We start from the raw sequence: 19340 nt of genomic DNA, 5'->3' as shown, positions 1-19340 counted from the left end.
AATATATTTCAACACGTGGAAAATATGCAGAAAACCCTTCATCATATCGTTTGGTCGGGACAACACCAACAGAATAGAGCAAAACCCCGTCTGCAGTTGTGCATATAGCAGCAGGAGTTTTGCAAAATGAGTTGCTCACAGGTATTCGCAAATTAGTGTTTTCAGTGAGTTCAGTGCGAGGGAAATAGATTTCGCTTAAGACGTTTTGTGGAGTGTGTGAGAGTTGTGAATTGGGAAGAATAGGGTTATCTTGTTGAGTGCGTGTATTTTGTTGTTGTGTTGTTTGGAAGGGAGGAGGATGAAAGCCAGCTGCGCTTTCGGAGTTTGTCTCACTTGTTGTTTCTTTGTAGAATCCAGTTAACACTTCTGAATCTTCCAAGTCGCAAAATGCGACTTCAGAAACACTTAACAAAAGACTTGACAATATTCCGTTATACTTCGTGGAAAAATTTAAAAGCGATTTGGTGACTTTTGAGAAATCGGGACGAATGGTAGTTATAGATTCTTTGTGTGCAATAGTCGACTTGTATCCATGATATTTCTCTATATGCTTTTCCATGCCTTTTCTTGTCATAGAAAAGTCTTGATCGAAATGTTGACAAACTATTTCGATGAGTCTGAAATTAGCATTAAAGTGTTGGAGTTTACAAAATTGGAAGAGAGCAGATATTGCGGTGTCCATCTCAGCGACAAATTTGGTTTTGTGTGGTGGTTGGCGTTCTTTTTGCTTTAAATGGGTGTGAATTGCGGAGTCACAAACCCCAAAGAGGACACCTATTTCTGCGTTGCTTGCTTTGTTATTTGTGGAAATAAATTGGATTTGTTCAACTTTTGTATGAAAAGCGAACACCTCGGGTTGAAGTATTTTGTATAAATTCTCAGACTTTCGAATTGTTTTTTCAGAAACAGTCTTTTTTTTACGCATAGTAATGATGTTTTCCATCATATTAGCAGCGGTGATGGCTGGGCTCCGTTTACTTTTAGTTTCAGATGGTATGTATGTGTTCACAAATTCTTGAGATAAAATTGTTTGATCCAAAATGTTAAAAAGTGTGTTTGGGTTTTCTTCTTCTCGCGACATAGTCTAGTTCTTTCAAGGTCAATAAAGAAAAAAAATACGGCATTTCAATATTCTCTATACAATATAATTAATAACATTAGTTTTTAATTTTATTTATGTTATTTTTTTTGATATTAAATTACATTTCAAACAATATTGCATTTTTCACTAATTATTACATGTTATGTTGGTATTGTCAGTGTTCCCTGAAATTTACTTTATCGAAAATATTTTTTATATCATTTATAACTATGGTATTGCTATTAAATTTTTATGTTAATTAAAAAAATAACATAAAGTTTGTTAATTTATAATTTCATTTTTTTTAATAAAAATAAATTATAATTATTTATATTTTTTTTTTAATTTTTGTTTTTTGTTTAATTTCTTTTTAACCAATAAACTAAACTGAATTTCAAAAGTAAGTACTACCGCTAAAAATTGAGAAACTATTATTAGCTGTTTTCCCGTTTTATTGTTATTAAAGACTTTGTTTTATTATTTATCTTTTTAAAAAAAACAAAAAACGGTACCGACTTTTTTGACCTAAAAAAACAAACAAATTATATTATTTTCGTAATTTTTCGGGCATTTGTCGAAACGTTGGGAAGTCTTTTGCAATTTTTCTAAGACAGTTATTTCTTTTCGAGTCAAAATAATGAAAACAATTTGAATACATATAAAAAAAACAAACAAACATCCTCTGAAGACGAACAAAGAAATGATAAAACGAGTTCAAAAAGAAAAAAATAAAAAAAATGATAACGGATTAAAGCAAGTGTCCGATAAATTCGCCGTTGTTTTCCTTGCACAATTCAAACCTCTTTGGAATCGACATTATGTAGTTATCAATTGTCTCAAGAGGTATTGAATCCCAAGCCCTTTCAAGAGCCTCTTTGAGTTCTTCAATGTTCTCGAAGATTTCCTTTTCTTTTCTTACTAAGGTGTCCAAATATTGCCATAAGTGTTCAATTGGGCTGAGGTCGGGGCTATTTGCAGGCCATTCTTTCAGTAGTCGAACCATGAGCTTCGGGTCCAAGCCTTCAAACCATTCAATTGTGTTTTTCGCTGTGTGGGGTCTTGCACCATCTTGTTGAAACACCATCCCGTGTTTGTACACCTTCTTCGCGTTTTCAAACACTCTTGATTCGGCCAACATTTTTTGATAGTTTACCGCGTTCAGTGTTCCGTCGACGAAAACGAGTTTTGACTTGAAATGACGCCCAATTGCTGCCCACACCATCACACCCCGATTGAACTTGGGAGTTGGCACAAACGCCTCCTTATCAAGATTTCCACGTCTTCTCCAAACATATTTTCCGTCAGAGTATAAACAAAAACGACTCTCGTCGGAAATGAGAGTGTTTTTGGTCCACGTCAAAATACGCTTTGCGTTTGCCAGCTGTTTCTTAACAAAAATAAGTCTTTTTGTTATGTGTAATGGTTTCAGAGCCGGCATTTTTTTCTGCTTTGCAAACACAAATTTGTTCTCTTTTCTAAGACGATAGACACTTGAAAGAGAAACTTTAACATCGTTGGAAACCATAAGACAAGAAGAAGATGGGTTAGTTAATGTTCGTGTGACAACACTTTGAGCAACATTAACACTGATGTTTTTTGGTCTTCCCATCTTCTTTGGCTTTGTCTCCTCTCCCCTTTTGATACTAGCTATTTTTGTTTTGGAAACTCCACAAAGCAGTTGGATCTCGCGATATGACAGTCCTCTTTCCAAAGCCATCTTGACCCTCTCATTCTTCCCTTCTTGCTCGCGTTCATAACTTTTTCTTGGTTTAGACATGATTATTTAGTTTTTTTTTGTTATTCAAATTGTTTTGGGTTTCAAAATTAATGTTTCTAACTTTTCGGCAAAATCGATTATTTTGTCAAGTCTTTTTTTCGTTGAAGAAAGTTATTTAGAAATTTGGAGGGAAAAATAATGCGAATATTTTGTTTGTTCGAGAAAAGATAAAAGTGGAAGACAGTTATTTGAAAAATAAGACGAAGAAAAATGAATAAAAAACAGAGGTAAAAGAAAAGAAAAAAAAATGGGTTGTTTATTCAGCAAATATTGGGGTAATTTCGGTACCGACTTTTGGAAAACAGTTTAGTTGAGTTGATTATAAAATAAAATTTATCATAAAAAAATAATTAATAAATTGTTTTTAAATTTTATTATAATTTAATAAAAATAATTTTTATAAGATAAAAACATGAAATGATTTTCCCGTTCTTAGAGGTTTATTTTGTGAATTACAACACAAAACTAAAAAAGGTAAAAACATCTAAATTTAACAAATCAATTAAAAAAAACTAAGGGTTATTTCTCGTTATTATTTAATTATTATATTCAAATATTCTAAATTAATTTCATTTATTTCAACCACAAAATTGTTATTCGAATGTTATTAAAACCAAACAAAAATCACATTAATTGGTAATTATTTATATTTAATTATCAATTACAATAAATATTTTATAGTTTAACTAATTAATAATATAGAAAATAACATTTTATATTTTATAGTATTTCAACTTATTAACTAAAAAATTTAGGGTTAATTTGTTTGAATTCCAACCCCACCAAATTTTAGTTTATTAATAGTTATCATATGGTTATTATATAGTACAAAAACACTGAACGAAAAAAGACTCTTTTAAAAATAAATAATAAATCAATTATTACATATACAATTCTTATTCATTGTTAAACAATAAATTAGAAAAAAAAGTAAAATAATGAATCATCAATAAGAGAAAAGCAAAAAAGACTTTTTCATCAAGAAACTCAAAAAATCAGATGGGAGGTAACAAAAGGAAACAAAAGTTTCAAAAGCCAAACAAAAACAAAGATTATGGAAACAAGTTAAAGCTTATCGTATCCGGTTTCACAGGAACAACAACACAACTTTCTTCGTTCTTTTCATCGAACGGTATCCATGTGAATGTGAAGTTTATAAGTGAAACAGGTGGCAATTTTCAAGTGAATCTCAAAGACAAAACCACTGCCAACAATATTTTAGGGTTGAATGGTATTTTGTTCAACAGTCAAATTGTCACAATTTCGATGGTAGACAACAGTGCACCGTCCGTTAATTTCAATGAAATGGGCATGAAACTTGTAGACAAATATTACTCGACAAATGACCAATCAATCAATTTGGACAATATTCAAATGAAGGTCAAAGACTTAGGGTTTAATAAACAAGTTGACTCAATTGTTATAACAAGAATACTTGATGGGATTTCTACAATTAAACCCGCCATACAGTCGATCCATTTCTGCAACAACTCGATCTCATCATTATTAGGATTCCAAAAAATCATTGCAGTATTTCCAGCACTGAAGTCACTTGACTTCAGAAACAATTGCATCAAGCAATTGGACCAACTTGATTATATCAAAGACATACCACTCGAAGCACTTTCATTAAATGGAAACCCTATTCAGAACGAGCCAAATTACCATTTGTTTGTTTTTTTATTTTAATTTAAGACGGCACTGTCGGGTCTTTTTGTTGGAACAACTCAGACCATTACGATGGACTGTGGAGGGTATTACTTAGAGACATCTATTTGTCTTTGTGATGAACTCGGACCCGACTTTATAGAATTATTAGTATTATTCAAATAAAATGTACCATCAAAATTCGTAGGTGCATTGTGCCGCTTTTATGAATTACATTCAGCACACAGAAAAGATCCGACGATTAGCCAAATTCGTACACATTTCAAAAATTTACAATTCCTCGACTTACAGAATTTTACTTCGATGTTCCGGTTTCCCGTGACGGTTAACACGTATATTCCAGACTTACAGATTGGATACTTTGCAAATTACAGTGAGTTCTCGAGTATAGAATCTTTCATTAAAAATTACTTCAATCTCTTTGATACCGATCCATTAAGTCTTTCATCATTCTATACAATGGCTTCTGTGTTCTCGTTCACAGCCACAAAGCATTTAAAAGAGGTATCAGAGATGAACCGGAATCACGTATCACACTTTGCGCAGGACCAATATGCCAGTCGACTTCTCTGTGGTTCGAAAATAGCGCCTTTTTTTGCCAACAAATTCAAACCATGTGTCCATAACCTCAATGATATCAATTTCGACTGCTTCTCGCTTACTTTACCTTCCGGCCTTCAACTCGTTAATGTAGTTGTATTTGGGAAAGCCAAATACTGTGATAGAGGGACATCGAACTTCTACCGAACGTTTATCTTGACAATGGATGGGAAAATTATTAACGAGCAATTGTTCATTTTCAGCGGTGAAAATCCTTTTGTTGTTGGCAAGCAGACAAAAGAAGCAATGGCTGCTATCAAGCAAGTCAGTCAGATGACACAAATTGATCCAAATTTCACAGTCCCGTTCTTAAAGAGAACTAATTACGATACACAAAGGGCACTGGGGTATATTAATATGGTCGTCACACTTGTTCAGAGACTTGGCATTACTCATGCTGAGGCCTTTTTTGTGTGTGATAAACTCCAATGGGAGGAAGGGATCATAATAGAGGCTGTTAACAAGTTTGGGAAGAACCTGTACCAGGGAGTGAAGGACCTCCAATAAGTATTGAATTGATTTGAGAGTATTTACTTTGGTAAATTCATCACGTTTATAGAATAATAATATAATAATAAATATCATCAAACATACCCAATTAAAGTATCAAGAGTGTCAATGAACTAAAAAGAATAAAACACAATAAATTACAGAAATAACCCGTTTGGGTTCAGATACGACCGATCTTTGAAAATCGTCTTGAGTTCGTCCAAGTTCATGAGGTCAAAAACTAAAGGAAAGAAAAGAGCTTTGTAGACTTTCTTTGTGTCGAAGCAAAGAGTATCTAAATTGGACATCACAGAAGATTTACTGATTGTTGCGATGGTTGTAGTCGAGAGAGAAGATTCATCCTTTTGTTTTAAAGTGGTCAAAATATTGACAAGAAATTGAATGGGAATATGTGGACAAACGACTTGGTAATCAGTAGCTAAGACGTCTTTGTTCTTCAAGATAAGGACAGAAGAGATCTCTTTTAATATAGAGATATCAAGAGTGATGTGTGCATTTGTAAATGCAGATTCGATTTGTTGAACAAGAATATTGAGGTACAGTCCTGTCTCGACTTCAAGATAATCACTCTTTGATACCTCTTCTGCAAGAGAAAGGACAATCGACGTTGCAATAGATTCAATGAGAACTGTCGAAAACATCTTTGGGTATTTGGAGGAGTATACACACGTGATAATTTTATCGACGAAGTCTATGACGATTTTAGTGCACTCTTGACTCAGCACCCACGCGTTTATTGAGTTTTGAGTCAATTTATGGATTTGTCCGAGTATCTGTTTAACACAACGACAGGAGAGACCACTACACTTCTCAGCAAATATGTCTTTAGCGTGTTGAGAAATAGTGTTGTTATTGTTGTAAAGTAACATGATCCATGAGATGGTTGAAGTGAGATACATCAGCTGTTTGAATTGGATCAGTTCGTCTTCAAATCTTAACTCAATTTCGTCAAGAATTTGAGACATCACATCTCCACGTTGTGTAATATGATTGTTGACCACCGTAGTCCACACAATTTCCACAAGTAATGGACACGTGAGATTGAGGTTTTCGTCAAGGAGAATAATGACATCATAGCTGTTAATGTCTTTGAAGAGTTCACTTCCTTTCAAGTCGATGGTTTGGGGTTCAATGCCCCCTTGTCTGTCCATATCGGAGATATACGAGTACCCATTTCCCTGTCTTTCCAATTTCTCTTTCCTATAAAAGTTGTGTTTTTCGAGGCAGTTGTGGTTGGCTAGAGTATTCAAGTAGTTTTTCGTTTTTGAGACGGTGTGGTGTTCCATTATCGACAGAAGACATTTCCCGTTTTGGTTCGGGTTTTCCCCGCAAGACCAATGTTGGTGTGTCGACACGGGGTGACGGTCCGAGTGGTGATTGTGTGGGAGGTGAAGGAAGGACATCAGCCTTTCTGTCGATGTTCAAGCCGAACGGTTCGAAAGAGATTTGGAAAGTGATATTATAAGCGACTCGGTCGAATATAATTTTTCGTGAAGAATTTGTTTGAGTTGGGAAAAATTGAGAGACATTGATTTGAATCGTCTCAGCATTATGTGGATTGCTTTTAGAAAACAAAGTCAAGTCCATCATCTTTTCCTGCGCCCCTGTTTTTGTCAAATAAAATTTCCCAATAAAGTAAAAGGAATTTTGAAGAGGAGTTTCCAAATGCACATCGAAGATTTGAAAATTTTTACCACGAGTCATTTTACACATTAACCCACGACTGGATGAGTTTTGTGATGTCACTTGAATCCGTATGAGTGTAAATGTCACGGTGTACTTTTGAGATGAATGGGCCAAATGGCGAAACATCAAATTCTGACTTTTACAGTTTAGAAGTCGAGTTCACTTGCTTTGTAGAGAATTCCATCATATTTTCGTCTGTTTTTTTTTGTGACCGGAAAGTGAGATGGTATTTCGGGAATTGATACAAATTCTCATTTTTAATCATTTCTATTTTTGCCAAAACAAAAAAAATACAACAGAAGGTTTTTTTCTTTAAAAAAAAGTAGGTCAAAAGACTGGTTTAAAATTTTTTTATTGTTGTAATTTCACACCTAAAAAGTGGTACTAATCGGGTTTTATTGTCATACTTAAACAATACTTCTTTCAAACTTTATTGTGTTGTCTGATATGAATTAAAAAATGATCCATCAACAAAACCCAACTTTCCACCAAAATTATATTTATAACATTTGAAATCATTTGATATAATATAATAGAAAAATACGATAAAAAAAAATAATAAAATAACCTAAAAATAACTTATTAAAAAAAAAGTCGAAGGACAAATTATACAAAGAAATAAAAATAGACAAGACTCAGTCGTTCTTGCAGTCACGACGTGCCTCGAAGTCCTCATTGCCATGAGGCCTTTTTCTGAATGAGTTTGTTACTTTGAGGTTTGTTTCGGCGCTTTTCTGTGTTGAGACTTGCGACTCTGCACTCTTTTCAGACTCATCGCTGTTGGTGAAGGAATTCACAAAGGTAATCCGAAGCGCAGGCTCATTTTCAGAACTCTCAGATTTGTCCACGTCTGTGTCAGAAAAGATCCCAAGTGATTTTTCCAATTGCTCAACACGCTCCAATTGTGTTATTGTACTCTTCAACTGGGCAATCAGGGCTTCAGTGTCTTTCTGTGTTTTAATAGCTTCGGTAAATGGTGTATCTACCCGTTCGGGCTCATCAATCTTCTCACTCATTTGTCATTTTACAGTTTTTACCTTTTTTTTCATTGGTTGTTTTCAGTTGATTTTTTTAATATATTTTTTTAATATATTTTTTTAATTGTTTGTTTTGATTAATTTTTTTGAATTATTTTTAAAACACTTTGACGTTTGCTTCATAATTAGAACATTCTTCAATTACCCGACATTCTATGACGAGTCTTACTAATCACTGATTGAATATGATAATTAACTATATTTTTATGACATTAGAACTAGAGAAAATACTAACTAAAAACATCACTATATTAGAGTAAAAAAACGAATAATAAAAGTTAATAATACAATAACCATTTGAAATAATAAGAACACACAAAACAATTACCAAATTTCAGTCATAAAGAAATGAGAAACTAAACGAATAAAAAAAGAACCATACATTGAACTTAATTAAAGAGGACGTTCATCTAAAAATTTCACAAGAGCGATGTCGAACCCAAAAGACCCGGTGAATTTAAAGGAAGTTGAACGGCGTCTAATGGACACAAACATCTTTTTGCAGTCGACCTTTGACCCTGAAATCTTTGTAGATTCGTTGCTTTCTGATCAGAGTGACTATTCTATTGCAAAAGGAATTGAGACGTTTGACATCGACCCATTTCTGTCTTTACTGAACCTGAGCAAGTCACGGATCGACAATCAGTTTCTTGCGTATAAAAAGTCTGTTGAGGAATTTCAAGAGCAGTGTCTTTTGGAAGAACAGAACCACGTTGCGTCTGTCACTGCGTGTCGAAAGAAGTTTGATAAAGCACTGACACAATTCAAAGAAACGGAGAACGGCGTTTCTGAGTTATCGACGGAAGTCATGCAAGCGGGTGAGAGACTTCAAGACCTTGCGACTGAAGCGTCCCGAGGGAAACAGGCTTCTTTGATATTAGAGATGTTTCGAACATTGAATGGGGATAAGAACTTTGATCCAGTGATGTACAAGAAGCGCAGAGAAGAACTTGATGAAGATGATGATGATGCGGAAGTCAATTTTGTTATTCGTGTGAAGAAGTTGAAGAGTTTGAGTAAGGAGTTGAAGAGTCCCGAAAGTGTTTTGGGGAGAAAGAACGTCGAGACATTATTTGAATTTTTAGAACGCGACTATTTAAAGAACTTTAAGACGGCAATGGCTGAGAAGAATTTGATTACCATGAAAGACAATGCAGAGATGTTATATTATTTGAATGGTGGAGATACATGTGTTGATGAGTATATCGAAAGTAATGAATTTTTGAATGATGAAGTTGCGATCCACAAGGAAGAGGCGTTGGCTGAGTCTGATATTGAAATCAATAAAACTGTCGTAGCGATCAACAGTCAAGTCCTTGCGGCCTTCTTGAAGACGTTACTTGCACAGATACAAAAAGAGAAACAGCGAATTGAAAAGATTTTTGTTCAAAAAGATGTTGTATTGGCGCGATATGTTCAGAAAATTGTCGAAGTCCGTGTCACCGGCTTTTTAAGTGGGTATCTCTACAAAGGGTTAGACACGGACCCTGATTTCAATTGGAAATATCTCTTTTTACTCTATGATTCGTACACGCAAATGTCCAACTTCTTTAATAAAACACTCACGTCATCAGGAATGAATGCCGTCTTTTTGAGTGATTTAGTAGAGAACGTCTTTAATGAAGATAAGACTTCGTTTGTTTTTTTCTCTCGAGTTGATTTGATCATGTGTGTTCATGAATTGATCTGAAGGAATTATAATCCAACAGAGACTGAATACATCGCCTCTGTGTTTAAAGCACATAAAGACAAATACACTGCAAAGAAGAAGACGGTGAAAGCGGACAGTTCAACAAAAGTGGTGATGAGTGGGTTTGGGGAGTTAATTGACCCGAAAGAAGTGAAGTTGATTTGCGACCAACTCTCGTTTGGGATGGTGCGTGCACAGACATTAAGTGTACCTGAAGATTTTGATGGACTGACAACACAACTTTTTACGTATTTGATTCAGTGGATGGATGAAGTGTTGAAGGATGTTGTCGACAAAATGGAGTACCAGACGTCGAAGCAGAGTGTCAACCCAAAGAATGTCGAAAACTTTTTGAAGGGATATCTTCAGCTCTTAACGAATGTGACCACATCAGTCCGATCAGTTCAAGTGATGTTTGAGAAATCGATCACCCCCTGTTTCAAGTATTCAATACAAAAGTTACAAGGGTACACCGACACGTTTAAAGGACGTATAGAAAACTTGGAGAGTGGGATTTCCGAGAGTTTGAGTGAACTTGGGAAGTGGCTTGTTGGGAACTGTGAGAAGATCCTGAATTATAAAAATGAGTTTAAATTGAAAGACGAGAATGATGATACTTGGGTGACTGCGGGATGTTCACAGATCTGTAAAGAGACGTGTCGATTCATTCAAATGATAGTCGTCGCATTCGAAAAAGGATTGACTGGGAGTAACAAGAGAAACTTTTTAGTGACATTTGCAAATGGGTTGCACGGGCAGTTCATTAAAATCATCAAAAAACTGAAGATCACCCCTATCAGTGGGGGGTTCTTATTTATGTACGATGTCTCTGCAATTGTTGACACCGTCAGAAGACTTTCATTCCCTGTTACTGTACGACCTATGTTTGAAAACTTGTCGTCGTTGTTTAAAATCTTTTGTATACCAAAGAGTCAAGTACTGTTTGTTATCTATCTAATCTAGAAGAGTTTATTTCACATAGAAAAGAAACTTATTTTCATATACTATTTAAACTTTTAACAATAATGACGTCTAGTGATATAACTACAGCCATAATGAAAGACGGCGGCTTTATGGGAATAGATCCAAATGAAGTGCTCAAATGTAGAACCGACTACTCTAAAGAGATGCATGTTGCGTTCTGATGTTAAAAAACTGGTTTTTCTGTTATGTTTTGTACTTTTAAAAAAGATAAAAATGCTGATGAAAGAGGAGTTCGATTTGTGAATACCAAATTTTTTCAATAATAGAACATAGTAAAATATATGATTAAATATATTATAATTATTTTAAAAAGAAAGAACTAATATATACTCGTACATTTTATTATTAAGTAAAACAATATCATTTTTACACATTATTTATTAAAATAATAATTAATAATATCTATTACAAACCAAACAAAAAGATAGAAAGACGAGAAAGAGAAGAAAAGTGAAAATAGAGAAATTGAATAAAGCAGTGAGAAAGTATGGAGGAGATAGACACAACCACCACGAGATTAGTCATCTCTCAAATGGTGTTCACAAATTTTAAGTCATATTATGGAAGAACCGAGTTAGGCCCATTCCACCATTCGTTTACAACAATAGTTGGTGCAAATGGGTCTGGGAAATCAAATGTGATTGATGGACTTCTGTTTGTGTTTGGTCGTCGTGGGAAGCAAATACGACAATCCAAATTAGTTGATTTGATTCACAAATCATCGCTTCATAACGATTGTCGTGAGGCGCGCGTTGATGTGTATCTCACTAATGTGAATGGGTCCGGTGATGTAGTTCCGTCGACCAATTTTGTTGTTTCGCGGAGTGTTTCGAAAGACAATGGATCAAAGTTTTACATAGACAACACCATTGTCAAGATCGAGGATATTCAAGCAAAGATGAAAACCAAAGGGTTTGATTTGCAAAATAATAGATTCTTGATTTTACAAGGAGAAGTCGAGAGAATAGCACTCATGCCTGCAAAAGCAAAGACCGGGGAGGAAGGAATGTTGGAATTCCTTGAAGATATCATTGGAACTGCAAAGTACATCGAGCCAATTGACTTAAAAACAGGAGATTTGGAAAGTTTAAACGACACCGTTCATGATAAAACTAATCGGTGTAGAATGAGTGAAAAAGAGAAGAACGCAATCTCACCAGATAACGAGAGGGCAGTATCATATGTCATCTCAAATTATGAGAAGATTGCACTGGAAGAACGAATCTATCGAGAGGAAAAACAAAAAATCGAAGAGGAAGAGAAGGGAAGTTTAGTCGAAATACGCAAGATTGAGGGGAACTTAAAAAAGATAACAAAACTTGTCGAAGAGAAAAGGGAGAACCAGAAGAAGATAGAAATTGAGCGGAACGAGATTGATGAAGAAATTAAAAAGATTGAGAAAGTGGCGGAACGAGAGAAATCAAAGATTGCAAGCCTTAAAAAGAGGAAGGCACGAATAGATGAAGAGAAAAAAATCAATGACAAAGCGGTACAACGCAACACTAAAGAGATTGATGAGTACACCAAAAAGATTCGACAAGAGCAAGACCGCGTATCTGATACTCGAAGAAGGCTTGAAAAGTTGGAAGCCAGCAACAGTTCTGACAAAGAGAAAATTGATGATCTTGAAAATAAGATTGAGATTGAGACTAAAGAGATTTTAGGTAAAACGCAACCCGTTAAAAGTGCAATTGAGAAGTTGAAAGAGCAGTTGAGTGATCCTGAACGGCGTATTGATGAACTTAAAAATGGTGTTAGTCGACTTAAAGCCGAGCAAGGTGGGTTACAAGACAGAAGTCGACAAGCATCCAATCAAGTGGAACTTCTTTCTCAAGAGATTAAGAAGCTTGAGGAGCAACAACTCTTACAAGTTGAAGAAAAGAAAAAGGAAGAAGATCGCATCCAAGAGCTTGGAACAGCACTTCAAGAACTTGACGCGCAACTTGCGAAGAGTGATTTTCAAGTCAAAACAAAGAAAGAATCGTTGTTGGAAGATAGAGAGTCTCTCAGTGCGTTGGAACAAGCGAATGAAGGAGTCCAAAGCAAGAAAGAGATAACTGACATCCTCAGACGAATAGAGGAGAGTGGCATTCAAGGGGTTAAAGGACGACTTGGTGATTTAGGGAAGATAGATGACAGATATGACGTTGCGATCACAACCGCATGTGGAATGTTGGACCACATTGTTGTTGAAAAGACAGAAGACGCGCAGAAAATAGCGAAGATGTGCAGAGAGGAAAGACTTGGGAGAGTTTCAATGATCATTTTGGAGCAAATGAAGATTAAAAAGGATTGGAGGAGATTTGATCCAATCGAAGGTGGACAGCGACTTGTTGATTTGATTGAATGCGATGAGTGGGCAAGAGACGCGTTTTACTTTGGAATGAGAGACACAATTGTCAGTGAAGATATCGAAACGGCAAAGCGAATTTCTTATGGGAAAGTGCGACAGAGAGTTGTAACGACAAAAGGGGAGTTGTTGGATGTTGTTGGTACGATTACTGGTGGCGGGAACGCAGTGATGAAAGGTGGAATGAAGAAAGTTGGGATCAGTAAAGAGGATAGAGAGGCGATGGAAAGGCTGAAAGACAAAATCAAAATGGGGGAGGATGAAATGGAAAAATTGAAAGAAGAGAATGAGGAGCTGAAGAAGAGCAGAGAGGAGAAGCGGAAGGAGTTGAAAAATGTGAAACGAGTCGAAAACGTCAATCTGGAGAGAAAAATACAGGAAAAGAAAAACGAAGAGAAGAAAGCAAAAGAGAATTTAAAAGCACTCACAAAAGATGAAAAGGTAAAAGAAACCCTTTTGAATGCGACTGAAGAGAAAAACAATGAAGAGATCACAAAAATTGAAAATGAGTGTAGCTCCCTGAAAGACCAACTCGCAACACAAAAGAAAGAATTGGAAAAACTTGAAGGAGTTGGAATGAAAGTGCTTCGTGTGGATTTGGAAGATATCAAGAGCAGGTATACTCGAAACGTGAAAGAGGCGAAGAGGCTTGTAAGTGAAGTCAATGGAAGCGACGGGAAGATCGAAGAGTGGGAAAAGATGAGAGCTGAGATCGAAGACCAACTGAAGAAGTTGAGCGACAAGATGGAAGAAGCTGTTGAAGAAGTGAATGAAGACGAGCTGAAGAACATGAAGAAAGAAATAAAAGAAAAGAAGAACATGAGGGGTGAGAAAGAAACACAAATTGGCGCAATTGAGAAAACAATTGAGGAGTTGGATGAGAGTTCGGACAAAATGAAAGAACAAATTGATAAGATCGAGAAAGGGAAGAGTGGGTTGAACGAGGCAAGACGGAAGATAGTCGCAAGACGAGAACGAAATTTTGAAGAAATTGAGAAAATTTTACAAGTTGCGAATGTTCACGATGAAGACCAGTATTTGAGTGACTTGAAGGCGATGAAAACCGTGCTTCCGAACGAAAACAAAAAGAACGCTATGGCAATGGAAGAAGAAGTCAACGAAGAGTCAAGTGAAGACGATGAGCAAGCAGAAAAGATAAAAAACAAAATGGAAGAAGAAATAGTTGGTGCAAATAATGAGCGAATAATTGGAATATCTCTGAAAGATGTTGTGGACACGGTATTGGAAAGAGAGAGTGAGAGAGAAAAAATCGAGGAAGAAATTGGTGAGGTGAAAAAGAAGATTGAAGGGATGGAAGATGGCATCAATTTGAAAGTGATAGCGAAGTATCAAGAAGTGTTGAAGGATTTCAAAGCAAAAGAAGCTGAGATGAGAGCTGCAATGGGCGAGAGAGATGAGTGTAAAAAGAGTTTGGAAGAGTTAAAGAAGAAGAGATTTGACGAATTTATGAATGGGCTGACGGAGATCTCGTTCAAGCTCAAAGAGATGTACTACTTGTTGACACAAGGGGGCGTTGCTGAGTTGGAGTTAGTCGACACCCTCAATCCCTTTACTGAAGGAGTTGTATTCAGTGTGAGGCCGCCAAAGAAGGCGTGGAAAAATATCACCAACTTGTCAGGAGGAGAAAAAACGTTGAGTTCGCTTGCCCTCATTTTTGCGCTTCATCACTACAGACCAACACCAATCTATGTGATGGACGAAATCGATGCTGCTTTGGACTTTAGAAATGTGAGTATCATTGCTCATTACATCAAAGAACGAACGAAAAACGCGCAGTTTTCTATAATTTCGTTGAGGCCTGAAATGTTTGAATTAGCTGACAGACTTATTGGTATCCACAAGGTGAACGACGTCTCGTGTTGTGTTGCGATTGACCCTTCTGCTTTTGTATTAGGAAATAATTGATTTTAATTTTAACAATGTTATAATTCTCGAGTTTTGTTCGCTAAATATATATTAATTTATATATATATACAGGTCAGATAATAAACACCCATTTAATTGAATTAACAATTGAATTTTATAAAAAGTGAAAAAAAGAGGAATTAAAAAAGAGAAATGGAGGAAGAACAACAGATCCACCATATTACCCCTCGTGAGATTACTGCTTGCATTTTACAGAAAAAAGTGGCAGTCACGGGAATAGTCACAAAATCCACGCAAATTCGACCGTTGCTTGAACTTGCAGTGCAAATATGTCCACTGGACTATTCAATGCACTCTCGTGATTTGAGCCACGCGGACTCTATGGTCAAAATGGCAAGTAAAACTCCCGACGGAAAGCCACTCGAACTCGAGCAAGGACTTTCGAAATACAAAGATTTTCAAACGTTGGTGGTACAAGAGGCGCCAGAAAGTGCGCCAACGGGGCAGATGCCACGGTCCGTGATAGTTGTGTTGTACAACACGTTGGTTGATAAGGCAAAGCCCGGTGACCGGGTCTGTGTGACGGGGATTTTGAAGGCGTTAGCCGGACCGAACCATTCGTCGACGTTTAGTGTGATATTGGAGGCGGAAAGTGTGAACGCCTCACAGACGGAAGGGCCTCAAATTACTGATTTGGACAAAGTTAATATTGAGAAAGCGATGAAAGAGGATGACATTGTGAACCATTTGACAAAATCGATTGCTCCGTCGATATATGGACAGACAGAAATTAAAAAGGCGATTCTTCTGATGTTGGTAGGCGCAACCGAGAAAATTCGACTAAGATCCAGAGTTAGAGGAGATATCCACGTTATGCTTTGTGGTGACCCATCGACTGCAAAGTCACAACTCCTTCGGTATGTGATGAACATAGCACCGCTCAGTGTGTCGACTAACGGAAGAGGAGCCACAGGTGTGGGTCTGACTGCGGCCGTGGTAAATGATCCAGACACACATCAAAGGACTTTAGAAGCTGGTGCGATGGTGTTGGCAGACAGAGGCATTGTCTGTGTTGACGAGTTTGTTGATGATATGTGCAGTTTAATGAGCTAATAACCTTCTTGTTTCGCGAGAATGAAGAAGTGACACATAGGTTTGATAAAATGTCTGTTGAAGATCGAGCTTCGATGCACGAAGTGATGGAACAACAGACCGTCACGATCCAAAAAGCTGGGATACACACAGCGCTCAATGCACGATGTTCTATTTTGGCTGCTGCAAATCCGTCGAATGGGAATTATAATGTGAAGAAAAGCCCGATGGAAAACCTGTTCTTTCCAGAATCACTTCTTTCGAGATTTGACTTGATATTCATTGTGTTGGACTCGACCACGGAGGAGATTGATAGAAGTGTAGCGGAACATGTGCTGAAGATGCACCGACACTTTGATGCGATGTCGGGGAAGAAAGCGGAGAATGAGATAGATGTGCTGGAGGTGGTTGATGCAGAAAAGGAAAAGGAAGGCGATGCGCCTGTTTATCAAGACACTTCGTTGTATGCTGGTGAGAAATTGTTCACCAATAAGTTCATCAAGAAGTACATCACATACGCAAGGAGAAAACAAAAAGTTGTGTTGAGCCAACAGGCGCAGGAGAAAATTTGCGACGCCTATGTCAAATTGCGTGACAGTGAAAGAAAGAAACGCGCAAAACACAACTTCAAAATACGGACATTGCCGGTCACTGCAAGAGCACTCGATTCGTTGATTCGTATATCAGAAGCACACGCACGAATTCGTGGTGTTCCAGAGATAGAAGAGAGAGACGCACTTGCTGCCGTGCAACTTGTTTTCTACGCTCACTTTGATGAAGAGTGGGATGGGAATGTCACCACTGATGTCGCTCGAAAGATACGGTCGTATGTGACAAAACAACTTGTGAATGAAGGGAGGGATGTCGTTACCTTCGATGAAATTATGGAGAAGTGTAACGTTGATGAAAATGGCTTGAAAGATGTTGTTGGCGTTTTAGAATTTGCGTCTGACGCGGAGGAGCGAATCGTGTATAAATCCTAATTGAATGGTATACCGTTGTGTTTTATAACAAAAGATGTACAATCAACTGATTTATTAATTAATTAAGTGTTTAAAGCACCGAAAATTGTTCTGCAAGAATTCGCCTGATTTGTAAAAATGCCATGTTGAGACGTCCTCTGATTTCAAACTTCGGCACATCTGAAGGAGTCTTTGAAATGGTGACTGTGCCTTTCGCGCACACAACGGTACCTTCTGTGATTTTGACGTCAATTCCTCTCTCTTCGATTTGTTTTGTTAGGGCTTTGATTGGCAACTCTCCGACGTAAATAGAGGTGTGTCGACTGCGTTCTTCTTTTTTCACTGGGACCAACGCGTTGTCCGAAACTTTAGCATCAATTGGTCCCAAATTAAATTCCTTTAACCTGGAAAGTGTCAACACGTTGGTCAGCTCGTCAGTGATGAATACAGTTTTCGTTGGTGTGATTGGGCAGATCTCAAATCTATTATTGGAAAACCCAAATAACTTTGTGTGCGTCATATTGGTTTGGTACCAGCCCAGTGCTTTCTCGTCAATAAGTGTCGAAAACACCAAGTGTCGTGGAACTATTTTCGAGATGACTGAGTGGATTTTGCGTACCTCCATCTCTCCACTTAAATCGCTTGCAAAGACACTGCAAACAAAGGTAACGGTATCTCCTCCTTTAATATATTTTCGTGGTATTTCATCTATATCGTCGACCTCTTCTTCGGACGCTCCAATAAGTCCCTCCTCCGCTACAACCTCCATTTTAAACGATGACGCGTCGCCATACACGGTAGTCTCTTTCTTCTTCTCAAAAAAGGGGAAGAGCCCTCCAACATCCTCAAGCTCGTCCTCGTACACGTCCGTCTTAAGCTGCCACATATTCACCTTTATGTCTTCCGAACTCTCACTTTCCTCTTCGCTCTTTTCTTCAACACTCTTCTCAACAACTTTCTTCTCCTCTTTCTCTTTCTCAAGCGCAGCTCGCTCCTCGTCGGTGTAATCTTCTGTCCTCCATGTGTCAATATCGACAACTCCAGTAATTCCATTCTTACTAATTTTGTCCCCTAATGAACCCTCATCAGGTGGGTCAATGAATAAAATGCCATTTCTATTCTCTCTGCTAATTTTCATAAAGATGTCTCTACTAATGCTCCCAACAGAAAGGGAATTGTTTGTACAAAACACAACACACGGCCTTCCCGAGTCGATCTCGCGTTTGACCCTATCAGTGTTGTTTTGAAACACAAAATTTCTGAAATTGGAAATGTCTGCACCGCTTCTGACCCATTCCATAATTGTCTTGTTTATCTCTTGTATTTGGACGGAGACAGGGCTGATGAAGTGGTAAGACGCCTCTTTAAGAATCGGAGTGTTGCAACACCCTAAAATCATTCGAATATATTCCACTGTTCGACCACTACAGTCTAACGGAATAAGGCAACACCCTTTCCGACTGATAATCCGTCCCATTTCTTGAACAACACCTTCCAAGTGTTTCTGACACTGACCAATTCCACCAGAGTCCGTGATCATAATCATTGGGTGGACATAGTTCATCACCTTACTACAGTCAACAACACATCCATAGTTCAAGTCGTTACCAGAGACATAAACAACATCATCACACCCACTTCGTATCGTCCAGTTCGCACCTCCAAGTGTTCGGCCTGATGAATGGGCTAACACCTCAATGTCACCACATTTCTGGACTTTGTTGTATTCTAACAAGATGATTTTGCGATAAGCAGCCTCGACATCGCGAGAATGAAAAGTGGGATATCCCATTATGGCTTGAGTCTTCAGAGCCTCTAAGAGGGAAAGGTACCCTAATTTACCAACTGGGTCGGTCGTAAGGACAGTGCATTTGGGGAACTTTTGCACTATATAGGGAAGAGCGCCAATATGACGGATATCTGCGTGAGACACCAATACCACGTCGACAGTTGGTATGTCGTCATACAATTTCGCTGATTCGAAGGATGTGTCTCCATCAAGTCCACAGTCCAGAA

At 37.3% G+C, this 19340-nt stretch overlaps 9 protein-coding genes across 9 annotated transcripts; 4 read left to right on the top strand and 5 right to left on the bottom strand.

Moving 5' to 3' along the window:
• Positions 1-35: 35 nt before the first annotated feature.
• On the bottom strand, positions 36-1081 carry EIN_207410 (Hypothetical protein; the record flags this gene model as incomplete). The annotated part of the gene is made up of 1 exon (XM_004258407.1): positions 36-1081. A coding segment is annotated over one exon (1046 nt), but the record flags the coding sequence as incomplete, so codon positions are not given.
• A 2776-nt stretch (positions 1082-3857) lies between these two features.
• EIN_207400 (nuclear RNA export factor, putative) lies at positions 3858-5633 on the top strand (the record flags this gene model as incomplete). The annotated part of the gene is made up of 2 exons (XM_004258406.1): positions 3858-4528; positions 4772-5633. 2 exons carry the CDS (start codon positions 3858-3860, stop codon positions 5631-5633), a joined length of 1533 nt encoding a protein of 510 aa, XP_004258454.1.
• Positions 5634-5773: 140 nt separating this feature from the next.
• EIN_207390 (hypothetical protein) lies at positions 5774-6787 on the bottom strand (the record flags this gene model as incomplete). Its single annotated transcript, XM_004258405.1, has 1 exon — positions 5774-6787. The coding sequence occupies one exon, from the start codon at positions 6785-6787 to the stop codon at positions 5774-5776; it is 1014 nt and encodes a 337-aa protein (XP_004258453.1).
• A 49-nt stretch (positions 6788-6836) lies between these two features.
• Positions 6837-7448, bottom strand: EIN_207380 (hypothetical protein; the record flags this gene model as incomplete). Its single annotated transcript, XM_004258404.1, has 1 exon — positions 6837-7448. The coding sequence occupies one exon, from the start codon at positions 7446-7448 to the stop codon at positions 6837-6839; it is 612 nt and encodes a 203-aa protein (XP_004258452.1).
• A 509-nt stretch (positions 7449-7957) lies between these two features.
• On the bottom strand, positions 7958-8338 carry EIN_207370 (hypothetical protein; the record flags this gene model as incomplete). The annotated part of the gene is made up of 1 exon (XM_004258403.1): positions 7958-8338. One exon carries the CDS (start codon positions 8336-8338, stop codon positions 7958-7960), a length of 381 nt encoding a protein of 126 aa, XP_004258451.1.
• A 451-nt stretch (positions 8339-8789) lies between these two features.
• On the top strand, positions 8790-11194 carry EIN_207360 (exocyst complex component, putative; the record flags this gene model as incomplete). The annotated part of the gene is made up of 3 exons (XM_004258402.1): positions 8790-9994; positions 10052-10990; positions 11086-11194. The coding sequence occupies 3 exons, from the start codon at positions 8790-8792 to the stop codon at positions 11192-11194; spliced, it is 2253 nt and encodes a 750-aa protein (XP_004258450.1).
• A 326-nt stretch (positions 11195-11520) lies between these two features.
• EIN_207350 (structural maintenance of chromosome protein, putative) lies at positions 11521-15309 on the top strand (the record flags this gene model as incomplete). The annotated part of the gene is made up of 1 exon (XM_004258401.1): positions 11521-15309. The coding sequence occupies one exon, from the start codon at positions 11521-11523 to the stop codon at positions 15307-15309; it is 3789 nt and encodes a 1262-aa protein (XP_004258449.1).
• Positions 15310-15462: 153 nt separating this feature from the next.
• Positions 15463-17345, top strand: EIN_207340 (DNA replication licensing factor MCM3, putative; the record flags this gene model as incomplete). Its single annotated transcript, XM_004258400.1, has 2 exons — positions 15463-16349; positions 16424-17345. The coding sequence occupies 2 exons, from the start codon at positions 15463-15465 to the stop codon at positions 17343-17345; spliced, it is 1809 nt and encodes a 602-aa protein (XP_004258448.1).
• Positions 17346-17415: 70 nt separating this feature from the next.
• Positions 17416-19116, bottom strand: EIN_207330 (cleavage and polyadenylation specificity factor, putative; the record flags this gene model as incomplete). Its single annotated transcript, XM_004258399.1, has 1 exon — positions 17416-19116. One exon carries the CDS (start codon positions 19114-19116, stop codon positions 17416-17418), a length of 1701 nt encoding a protein of 566 aa, XP_004258447.1.
• Between the last annotated feature and the right edge of the window lie 224 nt (positions 19117-19340).

Source organism: Entamoeba invadens (assembly GCF_000330505.1).
Source record: "Entamoeba invadens IP1 unplaced genomic scaffold scaff_1105074725243, whole genome shotgun sequence".
NCBI classification, from domain to species: Eukaryota; Evosea; order Mastigamoebida; family Endamoebidae; genus Entamoeba; species Entamoeba invadens.
This window is presented reverse-complemented; position numbering and strand designations above follow the sequence as displayed.